The 24837-nt window shown below is 51.0% G+C and overlaps 1 protein-coding gene across 1 annotated transcript; it reads left to right on the top strand.

Annotated features, from left to right (window-relative positions):
- The first annotated feature begins 2230 nt into the window (after nt 1-2230).
- Nucleotides 2231-23910, top strand: Wtip (WT1 interacting protein). The gene is made up of 8 exons (XM_052711742.1): nt 2231-2844; nt 10887-10988; nt 15699-15766; nt 15907-15969; nt 16113-16243; nt 17140-17191; nt 18188-18256; nt 23185-23910. Exons 1-8 carry the CDS (start codon nt 2262-2264, stop codon nt 23323-23325), a joined length of 1209 nt encoding a protein of 402 aa, XP_052567702.1. The 5' UTR covers nt 2231-2261; the 3' UTR covers nt 23326-23910.
- The last annotated feature ends 927 nt before the right edge of the window (nt 23911-24837 follow it).

Here is a 24837-nt window from a genome sequence, read left to right on the forward strand (position 1 = left end):
TCCGTCTTCTGGCTGGCCTCCATCTTTCCATGCTGGGTGAATAGCCTGCAGACTTCACTGCACATAAGGGATTCCATCTCAGATGCGCTTTGTTCTGCTCTTCCACAGCGGGGCGTTTTAGGTTGTGCTACCTATTTCTAGGGGGAAGTAATGGGTTTTAACTGACCCTGGACACTAATCTATTATTTAAATTTTGAAGGCTCCAACTGGGCATGTGTTTGTGCCACAGTGGGTATGTGGAAGTCTGGGAACAGTTTATCTAGTCTCCTAGCGTATGGGCCCAGGGAATGTACTGCAGGTAGTCAGGCATGGCAACAAACCCCTCACCAGCTGGCCATCTCCCCGCCCTGTTTGGTTCGTGTGCATGCATATGCAACATATATGGCTGTCAGAGGACAACTTTGGAGAACTGGTTCTCTCCTTCCACTGTGGGTTCTGGGGATCAAATGAAGCAAAGTGTTAGGCGTATATAACAAGTGATTTTTACCTTCATGAGCCTTCTCACTGGCCCCCAACATTTTCATTTTTAGATAGGTGGTAAATTCGATCAATGAAATGTGATCGTTTGTCATACTGTTTTTCTTTTCTCATCAGACAGGTATGTAGCTGGAAGTTTCTCAGTCCTGCCCGGCCCCATGATCCCACAGCCACTTATAAAATAATCACTTAGAGGCTTATTTTAATTACAAACTGTATGGCCTATGGCTTCAGCGTCCACTCGGAACTAGTAGTCTGTCTACTAGCTCCTAGCTCCAAGCTTGGCCTGATCTGACCTTCGGAGTGCCAGAGGATGCTTCAGGCAGTAACCAGGCCTTTCCACAGCCAGATGACGAGTCCTCAAGGCCAGGGAATTGCCACTGGCTGCAGGTTCCTGAGCCTGTCCAATGCCCAGGAATGAGAAGGACCATGTGGAACCCCTTTTAGTTCAATCTACATAAACAGAAAACTCTAGATAGTGAAAGAAAGGTAACACTTGATGACAACAACAGAGAATTCTGGCCTGTCAACCAATTTTCAGACTTGAGCCAGTTTACAAACCCAGAACCCCTTGAAGGGAAGGCCAGGTCCCCTCGAGTAAGAGGCATGTTACAATACAGAGGCGTCTATGTTAGCCTTTCGTGTATCCTTTATACAGAGGGACGAAGGCTGTTCTAACAGTGCAATTGTACCTCTGAGAAATGGAAACATTTGGACATCCCAAGGCCTAGTGGATACTGGTTCTAAACTGACAATAATTCTGAGTTAAAGTAGGGATTTGTGGCTGTCAGGTGATCAACATGCTTGTTTTGTTCTTTAGATTTTTAATCTTTTGTGTATGAGTGTTTTGCCCGAATGTGTGTATATGCACCATGTTAGTGCCTAGTTAGTGGTGGAAGAGGTTGGTCAGATCCCCTAGAACTGGAGTTAAGGATGGTTGTGAACCATCCTGTGTGTGCTGGGAACTGAACTTGGGTCCTCTGCAAGAGTAACAAGTATTCCTAACCTCTGAGCCAAGGCTCCAGCCTAAAAGAATTTTGTGGAAGTCAAATTCACAATGGGTCCTGGAACTTTTTCTAAGTCCCAGAATGTGTAATTGGGAGGGAGAGACCTAAAAGTGGCTAAAATGCCCACACTGGCGTCCCATTTTAGAAACTGTCAGAATCTCCACTTTGGTATCTCGCTTTTGGAACTCCCAGCATTCCCACACTGGTGTCACATCCATGTGGTGTAAGGCAGCATCAGGCTGCGCTCGCTGAGCAGAGCGCCTGGGAGGAATATGGGGAGGTTGTGGGCTCAGGGCTCAGCCTGGTGGGGAGATCTGGAGCGTACCCTGAGGCCCCCCGGGACGGACCAGAGCCTAGGCCACCGTTGGCTCGCCCGCGTCCCCACGCGGCCCGCGCGCCCCTCGGCCCGGCCGTCGCCGCCCCCCACATTCCACAGGCCGCTGCGCAGTCTCCTTCCTCGCATTCCTGACGGGGCAAAGGAGTCCCTCCGCCGCCACCCCCGCCACCCCTCCCCAACGGGGCCTCGGAGCGCAGGGGGCGCGGCCCCGAGCTGCGCGCGCATTCCTCCGCCGCGCGCGCCCCCGTCCCTCCCTCCCTCGCCGCCACGGCCCCGCGCGAGCGCGCGGCCCACGCCGAGCGACCGCGACCCCGGCCCCGCCCCGGCCCGTGCCCAGGGGTCCCGGGGCGGGCTGCGGGCCGGCGGACGATGCAGCGGCGCTGTCGGAGCGGCGGCGGCGGGCGGCGGAGGTGACGCGCCGCGGCGGCGGGCCGACGGCCATGCAGCGCTCGCGGACGGCCGCAGACGACGCGGCTCTGCTCCTGGCCGGGCTGGGCCTGCGCGAGCCGGAGCCGGCCGCCGACTCCCCCGGGCGCGTGCGGCGCGGGCCTCGGGCGGCGGACGAAGCGGCGCCAGCGGCGGGCCGCAGAGGCAAGGGCGGAGGCGGCGGCGGCGGCGGCGGCCCCGAGGCCGCGCCCGACATCCCGAGCCGCCCCGAGCGAGGCCCGCGCGCCAGCCTGGCGGGCTCGGACGGCGGCAGCGCGCGCTCCAGCGGCATCAGCCTGGGCTACGACCAGCGCCACGGCCCCGGCCCCGGGCCGCCGTCGGGGGGCAGCGCGCGCTCCAGCGTGTCCAGCCTGGGCTCCCGCGGCTCGGCGGGCGCCTATGCCGACCTGCTGCCGCCCGGTGTCGGCCCCGCGCCCGCCCGCTCTCCGGAGCCCGCCCCGTTCCCGTTCCCGTTGCCGTCGCTGCCGCTACCCCCGGGCCGGGAGGGCGGCCCGAGCGCGGCAGAGCGGCGGCTGGAGGCGCTCACGCGGGAGCTGGAGCGCGCGCTCGAGGCGCGCACGGCGCGAGACTACTTCGGTGAGCGCGCGGGCCGGGCCCGGGGTCCGGGGGTCCGGGATGCGCTAGGCGCGGGTGGGGTCTGTTCTCCCGCCAGATGCGGGGGTGTCGCGCGCTTCCTGACTTGACGCCGGGATGCGGGGCGGGCGGGGTGGGGGGGCAACAAAATCAGGTAGATTGGCAAAGTAAGCTATTTTCTGGACACTTCAAAAAAGTTTTACTTAAGAGGCAAGGTCTCACTGGGTAGCTCTGGCTGGCCTGGAACTCACAGAGATCTTGCCTCTGCCTTCCCAGGATTGGCAAAAGATGTAGTTATGTATGCAAGGGTACCCTAGGAGGCCAGAAGAAGGTGTCAGATCCTTTGGAGCTGGAGTAACAGTCCATTGTGAGCAGATACGGATGCTGAGAAGGGAATTTGAGGCCTCTGCAAGAGCAGCAAGCGCTCTTAATTGCTAACCACTTAAGTCCCTTTTGCTGGGCATTCTTCATCCTTAGCATCGCTCCAGCTCACCCTACCAATGCTTGATGAAGAGCAGAACGGAAGTCTACCTCCCCTTCCAATTGTGTGAGCCATGGTTAGGGAGAGAGATGAGGTGCCTTAGGTACCCCTGAACCCCTGTGACAGAGGCTTCAGTGCTGGTACTGGCTGCAGGTAGGACTGTGTGAGGCCACAGGACCAGGCCAGGCACACCAGGGTGCTCTGGCCTGAGTCGCATATACTGTGTAGTTCCTAAAGGAATACTGGGCTAGGGGTAGAGCACTTGCCGAGAGCACTCAAGGTTCTGGGTTTGTTCCTCAGCAAGGCAAAACAAACAGAACCACAAACCAACCTCACAGCTGGATACACAAAGGAGAAGTTCAGACTTCAGCCAGGCATGGTTGGTACAGACCTGTAATCCCAGCACTTGGGAAGCAGGAACAGTAAGATAGTTCAAAGTTCAAAGCCAGCCTGGTCTGCATACAGTTCCAGGCCAGTCAGGACTACATAGCAAGACCTTCCTTCTTTCAAAAAGTGGCAACAGAAAATGGACTTTATACTACCAAATACCAAAGAAAGGAAATAAGACTCACAACAGCTTTGGCGAAGTAGTTGCATGCAGTAGCCCAACAGTCTCTGAGGGCTTTGCTTAGCACACTACTTAAGGTGAATCAGGGTAGAGGGATTGAAGCTCCTGGCTTGGAGGGTATGCATGGTTAGCAAGCCTGGGACAGGCCTGGCAGACTTCGAGCCTTCTCAGTCCAGTAGAACTAGTGGCTCTGGGTTGCTTTGAAGTAGATCTTGGGGGACTAGAGGCTGCCTTTTAGCAGGTCGGTGGGTGCATTCCAGGACAGAGGAGAATAGTGAGGTTAGAAGGTTGTAGCCCAGGATAGGTCAACGTCAAGGGCGTGTGTGGGCTAAAGGGGTGGCCTGTCTCTGGAATGAGGTGCTTGGTCCGATGTGAGAAGTCAGGATGGGAATCTGTGGTTTAGCAGATGTGGTGGTGGCTGCTGGTAGTGGGCTGGGAGTAGGAAGTGACTGGGAAACTGGCCTCCTGCAACAAGCCACTGAGGCATCTTCTGAAGGGTCGAGCATCTGGCCCCTGCACACTGGCTGGCATTAGCTACCCATTGTCCCCCATGGCTGCTCCGGAGACTGCATGTCACCCTGGGTAGGTAATGCTGGAAGTAAGGATACTGGTGGCCAAAAACAGGAAGAGAGGAAGGTTCCTTCACAGAGCAGCAAGGGTTCGGCTTTAGTCCTTTGAAGCCCTGGAGGAGTCTGAGCTGGCTGATTATAGGAGGCTCCCCTCAGAGTAAAGTCTCATCTAGTGCTAGGTAGTCTAGATTGAGCTCTTTAGCCAACGATAGCCTTTATCTCTTGCCTTCACTCCAAGTGGTGAGATTACAGGTGTGCACCACAGCCAGATTCTGGGGTGATGAGGATGGAACCTGGGGCTTCATGCATGCTAGGCAAGCACTCTGTCAACTGAACCATGTCCCCAGCCCCCCTCCCCTTTTAGAGAGGGTCTCATCCTGTAAACCAACCTGACCTTCAACTACCCACCTTCCTGCCTCAGCCTTCCTAAGTGTTGGAATTGCAGGTCTGGCCTTAGTGCTGGTCCCTCACCCCCCAACCCCCAAGCCTGTTTTTTTCTGGTTCTTAAAAATACAGGCAATTTTGCTTGAACTATGTATCTGATGACAGCTGATGTTTTGAGCTATAAAAATGGCAGTTTCCAGGTGTGTTAAACACCTGTAATCTAAGCACTTGGAAAACTGAGGCAGAAGGATTATGCATCCCAGGCCAGTCTGTGCTATAGAATGGCAGAAAACAAAAATGTTTGAATTTCCAGTTTGTTTTTTAATTTAAAGACCAGAGCTTTGGCCCAGGCTGAGCTCTTCCTGTTTCAGCCTCACAAGTGCTGGGATTATAGGCATTCGCCAACCTCTGCAGCTAGATCCAGTTTGCATTTTAAAACATTTCAAAATCTTGTCGGCAGTGGTGGCGCACACCTTTAATCCCAGCACTGGGGAGGTAGAGGCAGGTGGGTCTCTGTGAGTTCGAGGCCAACCTGGTCTACAGAGCGAGATCCAGGACATCCAAGGGTACACAGAAAAAAAAAAAAATTCAAATCTTTCAACCTGAATAAATAAATACCTCTTAGAGAAGGAAGTCTGGCCTCCAAAAACCTTGTCTATATCGTGCTCCCCTGCCTGTGCCATCCCTCCTCACTGAGCCCCGCTTCAGCTGACCTCTCGGTACCCCGTGCCATTTACTCCTGTCTTGGAACTTTGCCTTCTCCTCGTGAGTTCGACCACAGCCTCAGGCTCCTGGAAGCTCCTCTGCTGCTAAGACGCCTCAGACCACACCCTGTGTTTGCTTCTCTTCCGCAGCCTTTGGTTCTGACTCCTATTTGATTCTTCACAGGACCCCCACTCTGAATTGCTGGGATTCTCCCCCCCCAACACACACACACACACACACACACACACACACACTTCGCTATTCTGCCTGGCTGTTAGGGGTTTGGAGAAAGCCCCTGGGACCCGGATGGATTTTTTTTTTTAATATTGTAGAAATTACATGTGTGTGTGGGAGGGGTGTATGTGGGTGTAGAGACATGAATGCTGTGGTCTGTGTATAGAGGTCAGAGACCCATTTGTGGGAGTTGGTTCTTTCCCTCTACCCTGCAGGTCTTGAGGCTTGAACCCAGGTGGTCAGCTTTAGCTGCAAGACCCTCTGAGCCATTTCACTGGCCCTGGAATAATTGCTGGTCTTTGACCTCAGTGGTTTTCAGGACTCTACTTGTTCCGCTTAGCCTCAGTCAGTATGCCTTTCTATTCCCTCAACAGCCCTCTGGTCTCCTGCCACACATCCCACTTTCCACGTCGCTCAGAGTCCTGAGGTCCGCCAGGGTAGTCTTCCTGTTCCTCCCGCATGCTTTCAGTCCCGGCCGGCCTCACTCCTGCCATCTGAGAGGGTAGCAGTCTTCTCTCTAACCTCTTCCTCCAGCTTAGCTCCCCTCTCACCGTTGGCCCCTTCCTTTCCGTTATAAATCTGTAGAAGGAACACTCACATGAGTGCGCGCACAAACACACCCCACACACACACACACACACACACACACACACACACACACACTGGTGAGATGGCTCAGTGGCTAACCCAAGCCTAACCTCCCAAGTTTGGTCCCGGAATCCACATGGAAGCAGGAGAGAACCGACTCCTGCCCACTTGTGTACCGCGGCATGCACATATACTCGTGTGTGCACATGTACACAGAGTCCCTCTGCCCTTTCATCTACCTTCCCTGTCTCAGTCCTTGCCTATACCCTCCCTCCCCCTCATTTCCGAGGTGTCTTGTGCCCTGGAGTCACCTTCTTTTTCTTCCAGGCAGACTCTCCTTCTGTGATTCAGGCTGGCCTAGAACTCATCATCCTTCTGCCGAGTTTTCTGATCACTGCGATTGTAGGGATATACCACCACACCTGCCCATTCTTTTTTTTTTTTTTTTTTAAATTATTTATTCTTATGTACATTGGTATTTTGCCTTCATATATGTCTATATAAGGGTGTCAGATCTTGGAGTTACAGACAGTTGTGAGCTGCGATGTAGGTGCTGGGAATTGAACATAGGTCCTCTGGAAGAGCAGTCAGTGCTCTTATCCGCTGAGCCATCTCTCCAGCCCCCCATACCTGGTCATTTTTATTAAAGCAATCTGGGTACATAGAGAATATACACAGAAATTAATGCAACATAGGAGCTTCCTTTTTTTTTTTTTTTTTTTTTTTTTTTTTCCTTGAGACAGGGTTTCTCTGTGCAGTTTTGGTGCCTGTCCTGGATCTCGCTCTGTAGACCAGGCTGGCCTCCAACTCAGAGATCCGCCTGGCTCTGCCTCCCGAGTGCTGGGATTAAAGGCGTGCGCCACCACCGCCTGGCGGAGCTTACCTTTTTAACACACCCTTTCACCCTCTTTTATACTTTTTTGTTATTTTTTAATTTTTAAAGATCTGTTAACTTTATATGTATGAATATTTTGCCTGCATGTATGTATGTGTGCCACATGCATGTCTGGTGCCCACAGAGCCCAGAAGAGGGTGTCAGATCCCCTGGAGCTGGAGTTACACATGATTGTGAGCATCCATGTGAGTGCTGGGAACCAACCCCAGCCAGTCTTCTTCACAGGGATCTGCCAGCCTTGGCCTCCCTACTCCATCTTCCAGTGTCGACTGCTGTAGTTTAGTCAAGTACGTGGGGAGGTCTGATTCTCAAAGCTGCTGGGGGAGGGGAGGAAGACCTCTTTTACTCTCGGAAGAGAAGTCTGGCAGTGTGTCAGGGTGGGTTTTTGGGGCCTGGATGGCATGCCAGTTACATTCTGAAGAATCAGGACTGAAGGGAAGGGACGACGTCGAGATTAGGAAACAAACCAGGTGTGGTGGTTCATAGCCGCTATACCCTACCTATACTTGGGAGACAGGTCGAGAGTGCTTGAGCCCAGGGTACGGAAGCTGGCCAGGGCAACACAGAGAGGACCAATCAAGTGGTCAGTGTTACAACATTGTCTACTAAGCTGACAGCCTGGGTTCAGTTCCCCAGGACCCACATGATCAAAGCCGAGTCCGTGACGGTGGACCAAGAGCGTGGGTAGAGGAGCAGCTGAGAGGCCACATCGTCTTTTATTTTTTGTGAGACAGGGTCTCTCTGCCAGCCCTGGCTGCCTGGGAACTTGCCATGTAGATCAGGCTCATCTTGAACTCACAGAGACCCGCCTGCCTCTGCCTTCAGAGTGCTGGAATTAAAGGTGTGTGCCACCACACCTGGCTGAGAGCTCACATCTTGATTTGAAAGCATGAGTAAGAAATTTGGAAATGCCCAGTCTTTTGAAACCCCTCCCAGTGACACACCTTCTCCAACAAGTTCCCAAACAGTTCCACCAGTGGGGACCAAGCATTCAAACATGAGTCTATGGGGGCTGTTCTCATGCAAACCACCACCCTGGGTTGCTACAGGGAGCAGCCTTTTGGGTCTCCAGGGGGGCTGGGCTAAAAGTACACAAGGCTTGGAGCAGGCATCCTCCTAACACCGCTGGTCAGTCCTGTGTTTCTTCCTTTATTTGGCCTGCTGGGGTCCCCAGTTCCATCCAGTATTCCTAGATCCCTGCATAAAAAGCGCTGTCCGTGGTGTAGACACTACAAAGGGACTGTCCTTCACTATCCTGTGTAAAAATCCTCCAGGTGTGGGGGGGGGGGGGGGCGGTCACACGTGTCAGATGTGAGCTGCTGAGCTGAAGCTCTAGCCCCAAGGTTTGTGTATTTATAGACCAGATCATGCTATGCAGCCTGTGCTGTTTTGGAACTTTCCATGAGCCCAGACTGACCCTGAACCTGAGATGCACTACATCAACCTCTCCAGTTCCCAAATGTGTCAACGTACCTGGCCCTCTAGCTTTTTTCTTTGTTTTGGTTTGTTGGAGATGAGGGCTTACATAGCCCCTGCTGCCCTCCAGTGTGCTGTGTGCCTGGCCTGTCTTCCGAGTGCCAGGGTTGCAGGTGTGTGCCACCATGCCCAGCTACCCTAGATTTTTAAAATAGATCCTTTGTAAAGTTTTTTATTTATTTTTACTTTTATTTATGTGTATGTTTGTGCCTGCTTACCTGTATGTGCACCATGTGTGTGCAGTGACTGTGGAGGCCAGAAGAGGGTGTCTGAGCCCTTGGAACTGGAGTTAGAGGTGGCTGTGAGCCACCATGTGGGTGCTGGGAAGTACTCTTAACCACTGAGCCATCTCTCCAGCACTGATTTATCCATTCATTTCTTTTGGACCGATTGACTTTATGAGTGTTTTGCCTGCATGTGTGTATGTCTGTGTACCACTTGCATGCCTGGTGCCCTCAGAGATCAAGAGGGCATTGGACCCTCTGAAACTAGAGTTGTGGATGGCTGGGAACCAAGTGAGTGCTGGGAACTGAACCCAGGTTCTCGGCAAGAGCAGCCAGTGCTTTTAACCACTGAGCCATTCTCCAGTCTCTCGATCCAGTCTTTAAAAAGACTTATTTATTAATGTAATTTTTACATCCACCTGCAGTTTCCCTTCCCTCCTCTCCTCCCATTCTCCAACCCCCCCCCCCTGCGCCCCATTTCTCTTCAGTAAAGGGCAGGCCTCCCCTGGATATCAGCCAGCCTAGCATATCAAGTTGTGGTAAGACTAGGCACCTCCTGCCCTATTAGGGCTGGACAAGATAACCCAGTAGGAGGAAAAGGGTCCCAAAAGCAGGTAATGAGTCAGGGACAGCCCATGCTCTCACTGTTAGGAGCCCTACAAGAAGACCAAGCTTCACACCTGTATAATATGTGCAGAGGCCTAGGTCAGTCCTGCAGGCTCCCTGGTTGTCCGTTCAGTCTCTGTGAACCCCTATGAGTCGAGGTCAGTTGATTCTGTGGGTTTTCTTGTGGTGTCCTTGACCGCTCTGGTTCCTACAATCCTTCTTCTCCCTCTCCCTCAGGATTCCCCAAGCTCTGCCTAATGTTGGCTGCAGGTCTCTGCATCTGTTTCCACCTCGATCTGTTCTTTTTTTAATGACTTATTTATTTTTATTTTATGTTCATTGGTGTTTTGCCTGTATGTATGACTGTGTGCGGGTATCAAATCCCCTAGAACTGGAGTTACAGACAGTTGTGAGCCACCATGTGGGTGCTGGGAGTTAAACCCGGGTCCTCTGGAGGAGCCATCTCTCCAGCCCCTCGACCTGTTCTTACGTTTCTCCAGTGTATTTGTTCATCATCACTCATCGTCATCACTGTTACTGTTGTTTATTGTTGTTGTTGGAGGCAGGGTCTCCAGATAGACCTCTGGTTAACCTCCAGCTTGCCATGTAGCCCAGGCTGGCCTGGAACCCCGAGCTGTCCTCTTGCCTTGGTCTCCTGAGTGCTGGGGTCACAGGCATGTGTCATCTAACATGTTCCCTGTTCATCTGACGTGTGACTTGTATGTGTCTCTCCTCTGGAACACATGGTTCTTGGGGCTGGGGATTTTTCTGCACTAGGGTTTCTCTACATTTAAGAAGTGGTGCACACCTTTAATTCCTGCACTCGGGAGGCAGAGCCAGGTGGATCTCTGAATTCAAGGCCAGCCTGGTCTACAGAAGGAGTTCCAGGACAGCTAAGGCTACACAGAGAAACCTTGTCACTAGAAAAATCAAAAAGAAAAAGAAGAAGGTAGGGTGAGCAGGCAGCAGGCTATGTTTGTGAAATGCACTCGGAACACTTGAATCTTGTACAGATGAGGAAGGGCACCAGTCAAGGGCAGTGAAGTCTTTGAGTGTACCTGTGTGGGTCCAACCTTCCAGACCTGCCTCTTGTGGCCCCTATCCACCAGCCAGGTACCATGTCCCTAAGTTTCCATGGCTTTCCAAGAGTGCCCCCAGCCAGATGCTTCAAACGTGGGCAAATTCAGCTTCCAGCAGTGTCCTTGTAGCTGAATGTTAGCTGTTCGGAACCTGGCACTGCTGGCCTGGGGGCCTGGCTGGCACCCAGCTCCACAGGACACAGTACCAGCTGCTGCTCTCCTGCTCCTCCTCACAGGCATTTGTATCAAGTGTGGGCTTGGCATCTACGGCGCGAGGCAGGCGTGCCAGGCAATGGGGAGCCTGTATCACACCGACTGCTTCGTCTGTGACTCCTGCGGTAGGTAACAGCCCCTGCCCCGCCCCTGCTGCCCCACCACCCCCTGTACCCAAGTCTCAGACAGGAAACCCTCAGCTGGGGTGTAAGGAGGCTGCTCCCATCCTCCCATTCTCCCTTTGCGCGTGGCTTGTGACACCTTGCTGGGCCTGGCCTGAGAGGCGCAGGCTTAAGGAAGTGCCATGGAACCAGGGAGGGGCCTTTTGCTGGCTGTCAGCAAGGCTCCTCTGGGGTCCTAGGCTGTGATGCTTCCATCTACATAGGGTACTTGTCTGCCTGGGAGGGATAGGGGTGTGGGTGAGGGGCCTTCTACCATCTGGACGTGAGGTTAAAATTTTTAAACAATCTTTAGATTTATTTATTTTATTGTATAAATGTTCTTGGCTGCATGCATGTGTGCACACCACATGTGTGCCTGTTGGACCTCCTAGGACTGGCGTTGTGAGTCACCATGTGGGTGCTGGAAATTGAAGCCGGGTCCTCTAAGAGCAGCCAGTGCTCCTAACTATGCCCTGCCTGCCTGGGATACTTCCACACTCTTATTTTATCACAGTAGAGTACATAGTATCCAGTCAAAGAGAAGCTGCAGTGTCAAGCCCTGAAGATAGTGACTCTGCCTGTAATACGGCCTCCCAGGAGACCGAGGCAGAACAGAGTTCAAAGCCAGCCTAGGTGACATAGAGACCCTTCCTCAAAAAGAAACAGTGGGATCCCTCTGTATCTAAGGATGCACTACCATTCCTTGGTGTCAGTTTGGGCAAATCTGTCTACTTCACTGTGATGTGCAGAGCCCTCTTAGGCCTCATGGTCTCCCATCCCTCTGGATAAGTCAGTAATCCACAGTTATCTTATTCCCACCGAATAAATGCTGTCCACAGCAGAATCAAGTGTACTGTGGTTAGGTGTCCCCCCCCACACTTTTTTTTTCTAGTTTTTCAAGACAGAGCTCTATATAGCTCTGGCTGTCCTGGAGCTTAATGTGTAGACCAGGTTAGTCTCAGACTCACAGAGATCCTCCTGCTTCTGTCTCCCGAGTGGAGTGCTGGGTTAAGGGCATGTGCCACCATGCCTGGCTTGAGATTTTCTTTAAAAAGAGGGAGGGCCAGGGCAGGAGATGGCTCAGTGTGGAAGGTGCTTGCTGCACGAGAAGAACCCGAGTTTGAGCCCCAACATCCACGAGTGTAGCCACACTGATCCCAGTGCTGGGGCAGTGGAGACAGGACCTCATGGGTTGCTGACTAGCTCATCCAGCCAGTTGGTGAGCCCCAGGGTCAGGGAGATCCTGTCTCAAAGAATAAGTTGGAGAGGAATCAAGGAAGCTTACAGTGTTAACCTCTGGCTTTCACAAGCATGTTCACACATACACAAATTGAATTTGCCTTGTTCAACTATAACCTCAGGAGTTTTTTCCTCCTCAAATGCACCCTTCAGTCAGGCTTTGTGAGGAGCCGCCGCCAGGGGCCTGATCGGTCTGAACTCTGCTGTCTAGACCTGGGTGGGAAATGAATAGTTTCCTTCTGCTGCACAGTCTCTGGACTGAATTCACTGCTCCCTGGAGGCTTTTTGTTTTTAATAATTTGTTGAAATTTAGTTTATGTGCATTGGTGTCAAGGTTTCAGACAGTTATGAGCTGCCGTTCGGGTACTGGGAACTCAACCCGGGTCCTGTGCTCTTAACCGCTGAGCCATCTCTCCAGCCCCCTCCCTGGAGACTTAACCACAGGTAGCTGGGAAGCTCTTGGGGACGGAGGCAGGACTGTTCTCTGCCTGGGCCAGGCCCTGGATTTGGCTTTATCCCGAGGGTGGCTGCTCCCACGAGCGTGATTTCTTTCCATCCGTGTCTCCTGTGTGAGCAGTGCACTGCTCCTGACTGTCACACAGCTGTCTGTTGTGTGAGCGGACCACAGCTTGTTTCTCTGTAATCGTAGTAGACACCAGACTGTGCCACGATCCGTTTTCCCTTCCTTGAGTGAATTGCAAGGAGCAGGATTTGGGGGTCTAGGGTGTGTGTGTGACTTTATGAGAGACTGCCAAATTGTCTTTCCAAGGAGCTTACTATCGACAGTCCCCATAGAGCCCACGAGCCGCTGTGCTCCGCACATTTGCCAACACTTGGTGCTGCCGTCTTTCTGTAGTCGTTCTGCTGGGTGAGAGAGATCTCACCGTGAGTCCATGTGCATCCCCAGTGGGCATCTGACTGGTTGCTTTTTGGCCATTAATAGATCTTCTGTTCTTTAAAAAAATACATTTTTATTGTGTATTTGTGTGTATGTGTGTATGCAAGCATGCATGCATGCATGCACATGTGTTTGCATGTATGTTGGGAGTTGGGACAAACTTGCAGGAGTCAGTTCTCTCCTCCCCTATGTGATTCCAGGGATCACACGCAGGTTGTCAGGTGTGGCAGCAAGCATCTTTGTTGCTGAGACATCTTGCCAGCCTACTATGTACTTTTTGGAGAAATCTGTTCAAATGTTTGCCTATTTTTATAAAGTTGGGAATTATTTGCATTCCCCCCCAGGGTTTCTCTGTGTAAGAGCCCTGGGTGTCCTAGAACTTAACTTACTCTGTAGACCAGACTGACCTTGAACTCACAGAGGTCTTCCTGCTGCTACCTCATTATTTGCCTTTACTGAGTTGTAGGAGTTTACTTACAGGCATTCAGGTCCAAATTATTTCACAGGTGTATATTTTGTGAGTCATTTTTCTTCGTGTGATTTTTTTAAAAGATTTATTTATTATGTATACAGAGTTATTTATTCATTCACCCACCTGTTTATTTATTTATATATTTATTTGGTCATTCATTTATTTAATTAATTTATTTGGAGTGTGTGTGTGTGTGTGTGTGTGTGTGTGTGTGTGTGTGTTTTCAGTGCCAGCAAAGGCTAGGAGAGTGTGTCAGATCCCCTAGAGATGGAGTTAACAACCAGTGTGAGCCACCTAATGTGAGTGCTGGGAATCTAACTTGGGTCTTTGGCAAGAGCAATGTGCAATCTTAACCATGAACCAACCTCTTCTCCAGCCTCATAAATGTAGTTTTATTAAAGGCATGTGCCTTTAATCCTGGCACTTGGGAGGCAGAGGCAGATGTGGTCTGCAAAGCAAGTTCCAGGACAGCCAGAGCTGTCTCAAAAAATAAAACAAAACAAAACAAAACTTGTAGCTTTGTTTTCCCAATATTGGTTCCTGGAATAAAAATGCATTTGGACGTTTGGACGTTCTCATATGCTGGCCTTCTAGCCTATCCTGGAATTTCAATAAACTTAGTAGGGTTAGTGGGTTACTAATGATTTTCTCTACAACTCAATCATGTCGACTGTGATCATAGATAGCTTTACTTTTTTCTAGTCTCCGTCACCTCTAATTCCACATGTCCCATTATTATACACTGCCTAGAACTGCTAGCACAAGACTGAATAATCTTGTTTGTTTGTGGTATTGGAAATCTAACCCAGAGCCACACCCCAGCCCCTCACTGGGGGATTCTAAGCAGGGGCTCCACCACTGAGCCACACACCCAGCCCCTCACTGGGGGATTCTAGGCAGGGGCTCTACCACTGAGCCACACCCCAGCCCCTCACTGGGGGATTCTAGGCAGGGGCTCTACCACTGAGCCACACCCCAGCCCCTCACTGGGGGATTCTAGGCAGGGGCTCCACCACTGAGCCACACCCTCAGCCCCTCACTGGGGGATTCTAGGCAGGGGTTCTACCACTGAGCCACACCCCAGCCCCTCACTTGGAGATTCTAGGCAGGGGCTCTAACCCAGAGCCACACCCCAGCCCCTCACTGGGGGATTCTAGGCAGGGGCTTTACCACTGAGCCACACATCCCCAGCTCTGGGATTTTTTAGATAGGGTGTTCCTATATATCTCAAGCTTGCCTTGATTGCCTGCTGCCTCTGCCTCTTGAGATCTGAAATTACAGGTGTGGACCACCATACTTTGTCACAAAATGTGTAAGAGGGAAACGACTTACCGTCTCCCCAACGTGCCTGATGCAGCTGTGTGTTTTTCAAAAGCACCCTCACCAGGCTGAAGTTCCTGGCACCTCTTGCCGGAGGGCAATGCCAGGTGAGCAGTAGAGGGAGAGGAAGAGGTAAAGGGAGAGGTGTAGGGGAAGTTGTTTAAGAGGCCAGGCTGGCCTCCAGCTAGCTAGGCTTTGTAGCCAAGAGTGACCTTGAACTTCAGGGTCCTCCTGCCTCCATATCCCAAGTGCTGGGATTACAAGCACCTGCTACCACACCCAACTTTATTATTTGGTTTTTCCAGGCAGGTCGTACTTTGTAGGCTAGGCTGTCCTCAGATTTTGGAGTCCTGCCTTCATCTATGGGATGCTGGGTTCCGGGTGTGAGACACCATTCTGGCTTGAAATGTTTATAACAGCAGCATGGACAGCATTAAAGGGATGTTTAGAGGGGGATGGAGAGATGGCTCAGCAGCTAAGAGCGTGGCTGCTGCTCTTCCAGAGGTCCTGAGTTCAGTTCCCAGTATCCACAATGTTGGGGATATAATGAGGGATCTATAATGAGGGATCTGATGCCCTCTTCTGGCATAAAGGTGTACCTGCAGATGGAGCACTCATAAAATAAATAAATGTTTAAAACAAATAAAGGGTTGTTTAGAGATGTTCGTCGTTTACTTTCTCATTGGTTGGAGGTGAGTGCTGACATTCAAGCCAGGGACCTCCCCTTTACTCCTTACCCTTCTAGGGAGACGACTCCGCGGGAAGGCCTTCTATAACGTGGGTGAGAAAGTGTACTGCCAGGAGGACTTCCTGGTGAGTCTGCACTGTGTTGCTGGCCGAGCTGGGTGGGAGCAGGGGCGGGACCCTCCTTCGGACTCACATGCAGACCTGTGGCCAGCGACAGTGAGTGCCCCTTTGTCACGTGACGTCCTGGATCCTGTGTCCCCTCTCAGTACTCCGGGTTCCAGCAAACAGCTGACAAGTGTAGCGTGTGTGGACACCTTATCATGGAGATGGTAAGAAACTCCCCTGTGACCTGGAGTCCCCCCACCCCGGGGGGAGTCTGAGGGCCCCAATCTCTCCTGTTCCAGACCCATGGCAGGGCTCTGAGCCATGACCTCTTGGGGGCAGTGCTGAGTCCCGCCTGTGCCTCCCCCAGATCCTGCAGGCCCTTGGCAAGTCCTACCACCCCGGGTGCTTCCGCTGCTCAGTGTGCAACGAGTGCCTGGATGGGGTCCCCTTCACCGTGGACGTGGAGAGCAATATCTACTGCGTTAGAGACTACCACACGTGAGTGTCCTGCTGGAGCGGTGTGGTCTGCAGCACGGCCCTCAGTGGCTGTTGGCTGCCGACCTCGTGTTCTCACACTTGGGACAGGTGACTTAGTGACTTCCCGCTGTGGTGACGGTTCTTCACAAAACATTGTAAGGAGAGGTTGGTTTGGTTCACGATTCAGAAGACAGTCCACCATAATGGGCAAGGCCTGGTATTGAAGGCATGGTGTTGGGGACAGCGCTGGCTTTGGTGGAAGAGACCTCAGGAAGGAACCTGGAGTGAGCTGTCACCATTTAGCCCCCAGAACAGTGCCATCTGCTGGGGAGCAAGTGTTCTAACACATGAGCCCAGGGGATGGTTCGCATTGAACTATAAGGGCAGGGCAGGGCGTTTGTGCTTTCTGGTCCCTCTGCAGGGTAGTCTGGCCACCAGTCCCCTCCTGCCGCCTTTGCCTACATCTACCCCTCTTCTTCTGGTGGGCCTCACTTGACTGTTCCCTGCCGTCTGGCCTTTTGCTCCCGAGGGAAGGGTCCTGGTGCCACATGGGCAGCCAGTCTGTTGCTTGCCGTGGCTCCAGGCTCAGGCCTCAGAGCTCTGGGTCTGTGCTGCTGCTGATTTTAGCCTTGGTACTCAGGGTAGCAGAGGTCTCCCCCTAGGGATGGCTTCAGTCTGGATATCACGAGCTAGAGAATGCATAGGGGATGGCTGGAGGGGACCTGAGGCCGTCCTGGAGGAGGAGGAGGAAGGAGGCAGGAGACAGATAGGACCGCTTCAGCCATTAGTACCGAGAAGGCAGAAACGTGTCCACACAGGAGGGCAGGCTTTCCTTGGAGCTCTTGTGGTAGATCTACCCCTGTGCACTTGCCTGTACTCACCGACCTCCTCACGCCCACTTTCCTTTCACCTTCCAGGGTGTTTGCACCAAAATGTGCTTCCTGTGCCCGCCCCATCCTCCCTGCACAGGTAGGAACACTTCACCGGGAAGCAGCAGGGGCCTGGTCCTGAGGCTTTGCCCACTCCTCTGTGCTCTGTCTGAGATCCTGGGCCACAGTAGGAGTGAGCAAAGGTGGTCAGAGCTGAGGAACATAGGGCGTTCATGCAGGGGTGGGACAGATGTGCCCTGGATGAAGTGCTGCTAGTGTGTCCCACTACAGCGCTCTGCTCCACTACCTGCAATAGGGAAGGGCCGCACAACGGCTCATACCGTTCTGCAGTGGTGTTGGGTGGCCCAGGGCAAGAGGAGCAGGTGGGGAGGCCTCGGTCTGGGTTGTTGTTGTTGTTGATTTTTTTTGTTTTTTTTTTGAGACAGGGTTTCTCTGTATAGTTTTGGTGCCTGTCCTGGATCTCGCTCTGTAGACCAGGCTGGCCTCGAACTCACAAAGATCCGCCTGGCTCTGCCTCCCGAGTGCTGGGATTAAAGGCGTGCGCCACCACCGCCCGGCTCCTGTGCAACTCTTAATTTTGGGTCTTTGTATGTGAGCCATGTCTGTCCAGGTCAGTTTACCCAGGAAACTCGACTGGTAGTGGGAGTTTTGGCTCTAGAGAAGTGAAAATAGCATGTATGAGCCAACACCCACTCGACTTTTTTTTTTGGTTTTTCGAGACAGGGTTTCTCTGTGTAGCTTTGGTGCCTGTCCTGGATCTCGCTTTGTAGACCAGGCTGGCCTCGAACTCACAAAGCTCCACCTGGCTCTGCCTCCTGAGTGCTGGGATTAGAGGCGTGTGCCTCTACTGCCTGGTGTGACTTTCTTATTGTCACATGCATGTGTGTGGCTCCATTCGGGGAAGATGCCCAGGGCACATACATATCCACTCTTGTGCACCTGCTGAAGTACCATGTCCTTGTGCATGGGCCGTGTCTATCCAAGGTAGCACATTGTAGAGAGGGGCCTTGATGGACAGGCTCTGGTGCTCCAGGTCCAGGGAGGAGCCTGTGTGTGAACCCGCCTCTTCCTCCAGGGCTGTGAAACAACCATTCGTGTGGTGTCCATGGACAGAGACTACCATGTGGAGTGCTACCACTGTGAGGTACGCCCCAGCCTCACACCCTCCTCTGCAGACCCTCCCACACACTGTTGCCCCTTCACCCTGCGTGTCTGTTCATGGACCCCCTCTCGTGGCTTCTGCCCCATACTCCCCCAGCAAGCCTTTTCCTTTCTTTCCACCCACGCCTGTTTCTCTTTCCCATAGTCACATTTTCACTAGGTGGGTGTTGGAGTCAGTAGAATAGACGGGAATTCCCAAGTGGCACTGTCCACATAAGGTGATGTGTGCTGTTGAAGGAGTAGTCAGAGCCTTGAAAATCATGGAAGGTTTCTTGGAGGAGGTGACACCCAGCCTAAGATTTGAAGAAGAGTTAGCCAGGCAGTGCTTTAATGTTGAAGTGTGTGTGTGTGTGTGTGTGTGTGTGTGTGTGTGTGTGTGTGTGTGTATGTGTGTGTGTGTGTGTGTGTGTGTGTGTGTGTGTGTGTGTGTGTGTAGTTCTGTATTGCCGGTGAGACTGCCAGAGGTTGGGGGTAGAGGCTGTGCACGCTGAAGAGTACCAACTTCCCTGTTTTTCATTTTGCTTTTGAGACAGGGATTCTGTGTAGCCCAAGCTGGCTCAGAGCTTGCTTATGTAGCACAGGCTGGCCCAGAATTTGCACTCTAGTTTTTTGAGACAGGTTTTTTGCTGTGTGGTTCTGGCTGTCCTAGAACACACTCTGTAGACCAGGCTGACCACAAACTCAGAGATCCTCTTGCCTCTGCCTCCTGAGTGCTGGGAATAAAGGTGCCCAGCCTTAGAACGTGTGCTCTTAACTGCCTTAGCCTCCCTAGTTTGGGGTTTACAGGGGTATGCCTCCATACCCAGCATGCCTATAGTCCCAGCACTCAAGAGATTGGGACAGTACATATCAGCGGGGGCTTACCAAACAAAATGACAACCATGCAGGAAACTAATTATGGAAGAGGGGGAGTTACAGGTAGGGACCCAAAAAAGGAAGCTGGTGGAGTCGAGTGGCAGTGGGGATGGGGGTGTGTGTGGTAGGTGACTGGATGTGGATGTGTAGGAGATACAATGTGTGCATCAGAATTCTAGCAGAGGATGAGTATGCTGTAACTTACTGTTACTGTAACAAATACCAGAAGTCACCCACTTACATAACAAAGGTTTACTTCAGCTTGGTTGTAGAGGTTGTACCCCATGATGGTTGGTTGACTCCATTGCTTTGGGCCTGTGGTGTGACAGAGCTGCTCACCTCATTATTGGTAAGGAAGAGGGCTGGTGAGACCTTCTAGATGGCTCAGTGGGTAAGGACACCTGCTACTGAGTCTTAGGGCCTGAGTTTAATCCCTAGGACCCCACCTGGTGGAAGAGACAGCTGATTTCTGCAAGTTTCCTCTGACCTTCACATGCATGCTTTGGTACACCTGCATTCACATACAAATAATACATGCAGCCAGGCATTGGTGCCTTTAATCCTAGCACTCGTGATGCAGAGGCAGGTGGATCTCTGTGAGTTCGAGGCCAGCCTGGTCTACAGAGTGAGTTCCAGGACAGCCAGGGCAACACAGAGAAAACTTGTCTTTAAAAAAAAAATAACAACGATAATAAAATAATACATGTATGTGGAAAAAAAGAGGTCAGTGTTCCAGAGTCCTCTTGAGGACATACCCCCAAAGACCCAAAACCTCTTTGATGGTTCAACCACTCCTCCCAAGACATGAGACCAAGCTCACCCCCCTGTTGTTTGTTTGCTTTTTTGAAATAGGATCTTACTGTGTAGCAAGCTTTCTCATCAGACTTTCTTGGACTGCCAGCCCACAAATAATGACATGGAGACTTCTTATTCATTTTGAAAGCTTGGCTTTAGCTTAGGCTTTTTTCCAACTGTCTCTTATAACTCAGATTAACCTGCTTCTCTTAATCTATGTTCTGCCACTTGGCTTTTACCTCTCTGTATGTCCAACTTAATCTGTGTCTCGCTGGTGTCTCTGTGCATTTAGATTCATCTCCTCCTCTCTCCCTGGAAATCCCACCTATCCTCTCCTGCCTAGGTATTGGCCATTCGGCTCTTCATTAAACCAATCAGAAGGAGCCTTGGCAAAGACCCATCTTCATAGTGTACATAAAGATTCTCCACAACATTTCCCCCTTTTTGTCTAAATAAATGTTTTATCATAACTTAATATTACTAACCAAAAAATACCTTTTTAGATTTAAATCTTTTAAATACCTTAAAAGATTTTCTTAGGTAAACAATTTAAGCTTTTATATCTCAACCTTTATAAACTTTACATCTCTTTTGTAAGTTTTTTTTTTTTAACTTTGGTAAGAGAAAACAGTATAACTATCTAGTCTTCAGCCCTCATCAGAGACCCAAGAAGGATAAAATATTATTAGAGTAAACAGGAAGTTTAGAGAAAGCAACTTCCCAAACTAGAGAAACGACAGACAGTCGGCTGCCTATACAGTCACCCAAGGTTCCTCTGCAATATTGGGGCATCCATCTTTAGCCTACAGGCTTAGAACATCTGACAGACTTTCCTGTAAAGCAGAGAATTTTGAAGGACTGTCCTACCTTGTCTTGCCAAAGTTTGACAGTCGCCTTTTGTGTCCTGCTTGTCCAGTTTGGACAGCATACTGTCAGCAGTTGAGGCAAGGGAAGTTTCTTTGCCCAGTGGCTAACTTTGTCACAGTCAAAACAAACTCCATATGGAGGTTCTTTGATGACCATCCTCCTCTCTGAAGTAGATTGGTGCTGCCAGGAGCAGACATGTCTCACTGTCATGAAAAGCTTTGTTATTAAAACATCTTAAATACCATATTCTGTAGATCTCTGAAGTGTTTGAAGACCATCTTTCTATTTAAAATATATTTCTTGAAAATATTCCTATATGACTACAAGTTTGATTGTTATAGATGACTGACTACTAACCTACATTTTTTAATTATCCTAAACAGTTTTTAATAATAGCCTTTAAGGATTAGAACTTTACATTTTAAAATGAGCTGCATAGGTACAATACCTTAAACAAGAGCAGAAACATATATACAGTATGTTCTAACAAAAATAACCTTAAATTTATATCATTGTTTAAAGATCCATACCAATATAAAATATTTGAGACTAGTGGTTGCTTTTTTGTGTTTTAAATTAGATTCAATAATCTACCCTCTTATTCTGTTGTTCCTATACCCCCCTTTTTCTTTTCAGAAAGAAGTCTAACCTGCTTTGTTTAGTTTTTCCCTGACCATGACCAGTAGCAGCTTGCAACCAACCCCCCTAAAAGATGACAAACATTTATAACCCACCCACCTCACCTCTTGGGACTGTGAGCGTTGTGTTCTCTAGACTGCTTCCTGCTGTCTGGGGACATTGACGTCTCCAGGGGACCCTGAGAAAACTGGGACAATGGTCAGGTCCTGGGAGAGCTAGCTGTATCAGTTTCTGTTTAGTCTCTGTGTGATGGGCAAGTGTGTGGTTGTGCCACATGTTGGATGCCAAGTATAGTGGCTTCTTTTATTGTTTCATTGATAAACAAAGCTCAGGAGTCAGATATTAGGGTATAAACCTGATAGATGCACAGAATGGAGAAAATGATCAGCTGATCCTCCTCTCCACAGGTACCAAATGTAGTAAACTTTCTCATCGGACTTTCTGGGACTGCCAGCCCATAATTAATGACACGGAGACATACTATTAATTATAAAAGCTTGGCCTTTAGCTTAGGCTTTTTCTCCAACTAGCTCTTATAACTCAGATTAGCCTGCTTCTATTAATCTGTGTTCTGCTGTATAGCTTTTACCTCTCTTCCATTCTGTCCGTCTGACTTGCTTTGCCTCTTGCTGGCATCTCTGCACACCTAGATTAATTTCCTTCCCCCACCCCCACCCCACCCCACCGACCAGAAATTCCGCCTGTCTTCTCCTGCCAAGGTATTGGTCATTCGGCTCTTTATTAAACCAATCAGAAGGTACCTTGGCAAAGATATATCTTCACAGTGTACAAAAAATTTATCCCACAATAGTCCTGGCTGTCCTGGAACTCACTGTGTGTCTGCACTAGGGCACAGATCCTGTGCACACTGTTAGAACTCTATTGCTGAGCTAGATCTCCAGCCTTTGGACGATTTTGTTAGCCCAGGCTGGACTCACACCCAGTCTCTTTCTTCAGCCTCCTGGGGTTACAGTCTGCTAAGTGTGTTTGGAATTTTGTTGTCTTTGGTTCCTTTGAGGCACAGTCTTGCTCTGTAGCTATGGCTGCCTGGAACTCGCTATGTAGATCATGCTGCTTGGAACTTTACTCACTGCCTCTGCTTCTGGAATGCTGGGATTACAGATGTGGCGACCACACCTGGCTTGGTGGCTGTTGCTTTGTGTGTATGTGTGTGGGCATCCATGTCTGTGTGTGGGGTGCTGAGTCAGAACTGGCGTTATTGGAGTCTGTGGGAGTCTGGCTTGTCCTGGGGTGCAGGGGTCTGAGCTGTGGTCTACATGGAGGTGCACCAAGCTTTTAGCACTGAGCCAGCCATCTGTCCCTCCAGCCCTGCCCTGTTCTCAAAAACCATAGCTTGTGAAGCGGGGTGTGGTGTTGCAGCCTTTAATCCCAGCACTCTGGAGGCAGAGGCGGGTGGGTCTCTGTGAGTTCGAGGCCAGCCCAGTATAAAACTTGAGTTCTAGGGCAGTCAGGGGTATAGAGAGATCATGTCTTAAGCAACAACAACAACAACAAAAAGAACAGAAACAAAGAAAAAAAAACAGTATAAATTGTTAGGCAGAGCCCATATTCACTGCCCATCCCTGCCCTTTCCCTGAGGCTAGACTTGATTCCAGGTCCTTGGGTGTCAAGGGCTTCTCTTCTATTTCATTAATGTCCATAGCTGGCGTAATCTACCACAACCCTGATGCTCCTTTGGTAAGGATGCCCAGCCTCCTGCTTACTGGGGTTCAGGGTTGTGGTTTTTCTCTGCAGGACTGCGGGCTCCAGCTGAGCGGGGAGGAGGGACGCCGCTGCTACCCCCTGGAGGGGCATCTGCTCTGCCGCCGATGCCACCTGAGGCGCCTGGGACCCGGCCCGCTCCCCTCGCCGGCTGTGCACGTGACTGAGCTCTGAGAAGCAGCCATCAGGAGAGACGGATGACCCACGCTCCCCTCTCTTCCCCCCTCCACCGAGCTGCTGTCCTTACGCAGGGGCCGGACCCCCGCGACAGATAATCGATTTCTATTTATTCACCATCCGTGCCTCAAGCCACTTCCCCTGTTGGGTTCTGGGACACCCGCACCCTGCAGCCTCGGGACAGGCCCAGCTCCTCCGCCTGACCTCAGCTCCCAGAGGCAGGGCTTGGAGGGTCTTGGTGCCATGGGGGAAGGGTGCCTTGTTTGTGTGTGATCACAGCCAGGGAGCAGTGACAACCTGGGCATGCCGTGGTTTGGCCTTGATGGGTGTTTTCAGCCACAGTCCTCCCCCTCTCTGGATCCCAGCCTGGGCCAGTGCTCTTCCAGCATCAGCCCCAGAAGACCCTGTGCGAATTCAGACGCAGAGAGAAAGCCCACGAGGGCTCCCCGCAGACCCCGGGAGCATCTGCGCGCACTGTCTCAGGCTCCACCACAAAACTATGTGATTTGACTTAAATTAAGTTCCCCCCAAGGAGGATGTTGGCATTTTCTTTAAAAGAATATAGTTTTCTTCTAAAAACTCGGACCAAAGTGGTTATTTCTTAGTCCCAGCAGATGCTCTTGTGCCACACGTTCGTGTAACATGCAGCTGAAGAGGTGGGAAGAACGTTTGTAGTTTTAACTATTTTTGCATGAATTCTAGAGTATCTCCGAATCTTAATGTGGGGTCGTGTGTCAGAATCTTATGGGCAGGGACCTCATGAGCTTCAGGCAGGGCAGATGTAAATTAGATTTTCTTTGGAGAGAGAGTACTTCCCAGGTGCTGGGAAGTTGAAGCTGGTTAATGAAGACATTGAACCTGTGCTTGTGGATGGCCCTGGCCAGGCCGTGTCTAAGTACTGTTGATGGAATCCTTTGTTGTCAGTGATGTGTTTGGCTTTGCTTTGGTTTTGTTTGTTATTTGGAATCAGGGTCTCCCTTTGTAGTAACCCAGGCTGGCCTTGAATTTCCGAGCTTCCTGCATGACCCTCTGGAGCGATACATTTCATTCGTGTTTGTGGAATCATTTGGCAGGACTGAGCACTAGTGTTACCAGGGAAGTTTAGAGATGGACTGGGAAGGAAGCCTAAGGACAGTTTAATTGGAGTTTAAGGTCAAGGGTGCAGGTTAGGTGGGAATCCAAGCAGCCACCAGGAGAGATGAAGAAAAGGGCGTGCTTTCTAAGGCGGGGGAGCAGAAATGGGTGTTAGGAACAGAGCAGCAGCCAAGGAGGGAAGTAAGCTAGTGAGCTGAGGACAGCCCCACAGCCTCCCGCTTTTTATAGTGTGCTCCCCCTCTTGGGTGTTCCCGGCTCCTGCACTGTTTGTCAGAGGATGCCTCTGCAGGCTGGCTGCTTTCAGGTTACTCTTCATGTAACTTTCTCCAATTCCTGTTCTCCTGTCACACTAGGGACCAAAACGGGCGCACAGCACTGGACAGTAGAGAAACCGATACCGTTGATCCAGCCGTG

This window comes from Peromyscus californicus, unplaced genomic scaffold (genome assembly GCF_007827085.1).
Source record: "Peromyscus californicus insignis strain IS unplaced genomic scaffold, ASM782708v3 Scaffold_4__1_contigs__length_199733344, whole genome shotgun sequence".
NCBI lineage: Eukaryota > Metazoa > Chordata > Mammalia > Rodentia > Cricetidae > Peromyscus > Peromyscus californicus.